At 48.8% G+C, this 5,391-nt stretch overlaps 1 protein-coding gene across 1 annotated transcript; it reads left to right on the forward strand.

The window, feature by feature from the left end:
- The first annotated feature begins 805 nt into the window (after nt 1-805).
- On the forward strand, nt 806-1,740 carry LOC142365095 (olfactory receptor 14J1-like). Its single transcript, XM_075445541.1, has 3 exons — nt 806-1,280; nt 1,418-1,424; nt 1,557-1,740. The coding sequence occupies exons 1-3, from the start codon at nt 806-808 to the stop codon at nt 1,738-1,740; spliced, it is 666 nt and encodes a 221-aa protein (XP_075301656.1).
- The last annotated feature ends 3,651 nt before the right edge of the window (nt 1,741-5,391 follow it).

The following is a 5,391-nucleotide window of genomic DNA, read 5'->3' on the forward strand; positions in this document are numbered from 1 at the left end:
CTCAAGAATGCAAACCCACCTCGTAGAACCTCTTCTTAATCTGAAAGCCCATGGAGAATGCAAAGCCTCCACAGCTGAGGAAATGCTGTTGGATTGGTGAAAGGAGCCATGTGTGTTTCATTGACTACAAGTGGGGTGCTGAGACCTATAGAAGGAGTGAGACCTTTTGTGGTCTGCAGTGGATCTCTCTGCTCTCAGCAATGTCTGATGATTTTTCAGGGTACCATGGGAGTGTGATCACCCTCCATCTGAGGAAGGTGCCAGCCCAGGGCAACTGGGAGCACAAGAGAGGGACAGACAAGCTTCGCTCACTCTGCACTAAGCCACAGGCAATCCTCTTGCCTTGCAGGACTCACGCTGCTCTCCCCCAGGGAAGTAGAAATGCTGAGGGGTTCTGACATCCAAGAAAATTGCCCAGCTGAGATAGGGGCAGCTGTAAGAAACCCCAGGTCTCTCAAACTGCCTTCCGCCATTCTGGTTCTTTCGCACTGGGAGTGAAGATGCTACCAAAGCTTTCTGCATTAGGAGGAGGTTAACCTCAAAACCTCAAATACCAAGTCCGTTACACACAGTGCTGCAGAGCAGGGCTGACTCCTTAGCAGGCAGAGGCCCTGCTCATCACAGCACACTCAGCCACCACCAACCAGGGCTGCAGTCACCGACTTGATGATTGTCTACAAACAGAAAGGATCTGTGTGAAGCAGGAAGAGGGTGTATGAGATACGGCTTTGATTTTTCTCATAGAAATCGTCCCTAATTTATCACTGTCTTTTCCTCCTTGAACAGTGCCATATGCACACAGACAATGTCCAACAGCAGCTCCATCACTGAATTCCTCCTCCTGGCATTCGCAGACACACGGGAGCTGCAGCTCGTGCACTTCTGGCTCTTCCTGGGCATCTACCTGGCTGCCCTCCTGGGCAACAGCCTCATCATCACTGACATAGCCTGCGACCTCCACCTCCACACCCCCGTGTACTTCTTCCTTCTCAACCTCTCCCTCCTTGACCTTGCCTCCATCTCCATAACTCTACCCAAAGCCATGGCCAACTCCCTTTGGGACACCGGAAGCATCTCCTATCCGGAATGTGCTGCCCAGGTTTTTTGCTTTCTCTTCTTCAACTCCGCTGGGTATGCTCTCCTCACTGTCATGGCCTATGACCGCTATGTGGCCATCTGCAAACCCCTGCACTATGAGACCCTCCTGGGCACCAGAGCTTGTGTCCACATGGCAGCAGCTGCCTGGGGCACTGGGTTTCTCAATGCTCTGCTGCACACTGGCAATACATTTTCAATACCAATTTGCCATGGCAAACTTTAGACCAGTTCTTCTGTGAAATTCCCCACATCCTCAAGCTCTCTTGCTCAAACTACTACCTTGGAGAAGCTGGGCTTATTGTTGTTACTGTCTGCTTAGATTTGGGGTGTTTTGTTTTCAATGTGCTGTCCTATGTGCAGATCTTCAGGGCAGTGCTGAGGATTCCCTCTGAGCAGGGACGGCACAAAGCACTTTCCACCTGTCTCCCTCACCTGGCTGTGATTTCCCTCTTTCTCAGCACTGCCATTGTTGACTACCTGAAGCCCCTCTCCTTCTTCTCCCCAACCCTGGATCTGGTGGTGTCATTTCTGTACTCGGTGGTGCCTCCAGCATTGAACCCCCTCGTCTACAGCATGAGGAACCAGGAGCTCAAAGACACATTGAAGAAGCTGATTCTATCAGCTGTCTCTCAGCAGCAATAACCTGCCCCTGTCTCCTGTGGTTTCACATTCATCTTGGGAACTTCCTTTGCTTTGGACAATTTTCCTGTGGTAGTCACATAGGGAACTGACTGCAGCTTGCTGGTACCTACAAGGGCTTTATGGAGAATGGACAGACAGGCTCCTCACCACAGTGCATGGCAGAAGGACAAAAGACAGTGGAAGGAAGAGGAAAGAGGAGAGGTTCAGTCTGGAGATAAGGAAAGCCTGTTTCACCACAAGCCAGGCTTTGGAGCAGGTCACCCAGTGATGCTGTGCAGACTACTTCCTTGCAGGTTTTCAAACTCCAGCCGGATCAAGCCTTGGATAACCTGGTCTGACCCTTTTTTCTAGCAGGTTGGACGGCAGAACTCCCAAGGTCCCTTTCAGCTTGAGTAGTTCCTATGGTGTCAAGCCCTTTTTCTGATTACAACAGATCAGATGTTTATGAGGCAAGAATCTTCCTATGTGACCACCCAAGCCAACATCTAAACCAGTGCCGAGTGGTCAGTACCACAGTGTGACTCTCTCTGTGCACAGACGGAGGGGTACCATTGACAGTCCTGGGCAGGGAGTGTTTTGGGGGCACGGGACTCTTTGCAAGGCACAAAATGACCTTGTGAATAGTGGTGATAATATATAACTATACTGCTGATAAGAATGTTTAGAAAATAATAAAAACAAAAAGAACTAAACACAAACATATAAAACAGAAATTTTGTATAATGCTTTATAGCTTTTAAAATTTTTCACCTTTTTTTTTTTCCCTTTGTCTTAATGCACTAGACTTTGAGGGGAATTTGTGGTTTGTTTGTTTGTTTGTTTTTATCTTCCAGAAAATACTTCCATGAACTGAAGTTGGATGTAGGGCACAACTCTCTTCAACTACAGGGACACAGGCATCTCCTGCCAGTGTAGATGCCCTGAAAACCCCCTGCCCAGCCTGTAACTGCAGCTGCCGAGGGGCTCTGGTCTCCCACACGTCCTGTCTGATAGCTGCCAGTCCCAGGCAAAAACCTCAGGTACACTGGGGCCTCTCAGAGTGGCCCTGCGTGTTTTATGGTCGGACAAACGAGGTGTGTCTGGAAAGGTGATCATGTTTGTACATTAAGAAAATATACACTTGTGTCTTTTCATCAGCTAAAACAACGGAGTGGTTTTACTACAATTGCAGTGTTTTTCCAACAAGCCAGAATGAGAATTCCCACGAAGTGCATTAATCATAGGAAAAGAAATGCTGGTGTCCTGTATTTGCGTTATGAGTACTCTGTCTATTATATCATGCTGTGCATTTAATCTTCATTATCTCTCTGGTGTTCTTACCTCTCCTTACTAAATGTCCATGCCTAGGGACATCATTTCAGCAGATTTATCTGGACTTTTGCCCTTCCCACTGCTTTCCAGATTTCCCCCTCCCCTTGCTCTTCTTTTATCCAAATACCTCCCAACTATCTGGTTGATGCTTGGAGCTTCAGGCACTTAGAAACTTGCCCCGTCTTCCTTCAGGCAAAGAAACTCTTTAATCAGAACCTTAATTGTGTTTATATCTATTCCTTCCTATCTCTGTCTAAACCAGTTCTGTACAGGTATGGTCACTGGCAATCTCCAACACAGGACGTCCTACGCTGTCCCATCCCTGTGCCTGTTTCCCTGCAGGCTGGAGACCATCCACTTCCTCACCTTGCTCACATTCTCGCATGTCCCTGCCTGTACTGATGCCTTTCTTTGAAACACAAAGCCAAGGGCTGATCATAGACACCACCAGCACCACTCTCCCTGGTGACTTCTTGCACCACAGCACTACCCTCTGAGACATTTCATTTTCCCTCATGCCCAGTCTCAGCCTCTAAAGCTTTCCCTTTCTCATTCTGTTTCCTCTATAGAGAAAAGCTTCATCCTCTCTGAAATCATCCTTCAAGTAGGTGCAGGCTACTATGACATTGCCCTGAGCCTCCATGTCACAAGGCCAAAGCAGCCCATGTTTCTCAACTTCCCCACACAAGGCGTGTGATTTGGCCCCTTAACCCCAAGCTGGAAAGAATCCTCTGGACCTTCTCCAGTTCCTCCACACTTCTGCACAACATGGCACCCCACACCAGGACACATTGTTCCACATGTGGCCACACCAGTGCTCAGTCAAGGGAGGAGCTAATTCCTTTTGTCTGCGTGTCCACTCTTGTCCTAATGCAGCCTCATATGCAGCTGGCCTTATTCATGGTCAGCATTCTCCAGTGGCTCTTTTAGCATCCTGTGTAACGACCGTGGCCTTCTCCTCAGGGTCACTCCTCAGCCAGTCAACACCAAGTTTGCCCTGATTCATAAGGGTTATTCAGACCCTGATGCAGGACTGGCCACTTCTCCTTGTAAAACTCAGTGAGGTTGCTTTTGGTTGAATCCCAGAGTTTCTCCAGGTCCCCATGAACTGAATCTTCACTGTTTTGGCTATCAGTGCATGCTTGTGGGTGGTTCACCCTGTCCTGTGGTGCCTCTAAGATGACTCCATGAGGAATTGCAGAAAATGACAAACAATAAAAGGAGGCATTAATCTCATGGATTTGCTCACCATAATAAGAATTTCCACTGCAATTATCCTAGAAACACTAAAAGAAGGCTCCAGGTAATCAAAGCCATGGGCAGCACACAACAGGAAAACAGGTGAGCTTCTTGTAAGCGAGGATTTGAGGATGACCAAAGAGAAGAACCTGGGATGGGTGAAACAGGGAAAATAGAAATGTGGGTGTGAAGCAAGGGACACAATCAAGGTTGTTTGTGGGCACCTGCCAAGTAGCCCTCAATCGGAGCAGGGACATCAGCGTGGCTGGGCACACCCCTGATGTCAGAGAGCTAGATAGCTCACAACACCGGAGTGTGGCCACGGATGGATGCAGGCTCTTTCAGAAGGGTGGGGCAGGCCAATGAGAAGGGGAAGTTGCTCCGTATGTGGGCGAGCAGCAGGAAATCGTGGAGTTCTGCTTGTGACAGATGGTAAGCCAGATGAGAGCTGATGGGTGATGAGTACTGGGGAGACTAAGGTGGGGAACGTTGTAGTCGGTGTCTGCTATGGACTCACCATATAAGGAAGAAGCCTAGTGAGGCCTTCTTCAGACAAGTAGAAGAAACCTCGTTTTGCAGGGCCCTGGTCTTTGTGGGGGCCATTACCCAACCAGACATTTGCCTGAGGACCATAAAAGCAGGGTCAAAGACACCCAGGAGGTTTCTGGAGAGCATAAGGACTTCCTGAGCATTCAGAGAGGGTGTTAGAAAAGCCAAAGTCCATCTCAAGTTCAGTCTAGTAATTCAATCTGGATGTGAATGGCATCAAAAAAAGAATTCAGCAACCAGATCAGCAGCAAATGGAAGGCTTGGGAAAAACTGGACCTGCTGCTAGGTGGGTCAGGGATCCTGGTGACAGAGAGCACACAAAGGGCCAAGGAGCTCCAGGCGTTCTTCCTCTGTGAGTTTACTGGTAAGAACAACCTTCAGGAGTCCCAAGCCCCATGAACAGAGGCAAGAAGCACAGCAGACGTACCCTTGGTGCAGGAGTCTCAGGTTACGGAACATTTCAGCAAACTGCACATGCCTCAGTCCTTGGGACCTGAGGGGATGCACTTGTGAGTAATGAGGCAGCTGGCTGATGTCACTGTAAGGCCACTT

This window comes from Opisthocomus hoazin, chromosome 31 (assembly GCF_030867145.1).
Source record: "Opisthocomus hoazin isolate bOpiHoa1 chromosome 31, bOpiHoa1.hap1, whole genome shotgun sequence".
NCBI classification, from domain to species: domain Eukaryota; kingdom Metazoa; phylum Chordata; class Aves; order Opisthocomiformes; family Opisthocomidae; genus Opisthocomus; species Opisthocomus hoazin.

Excerpts from the sequence above, each read along its gene's own strand:
- LOC142365095 (XM_075445541.1), top strand. The coding sequence starts at position 806 with ATGTCCAACAGCAGCTCCATCACTGAATTCCTCCTCCTGGCATTCGCA.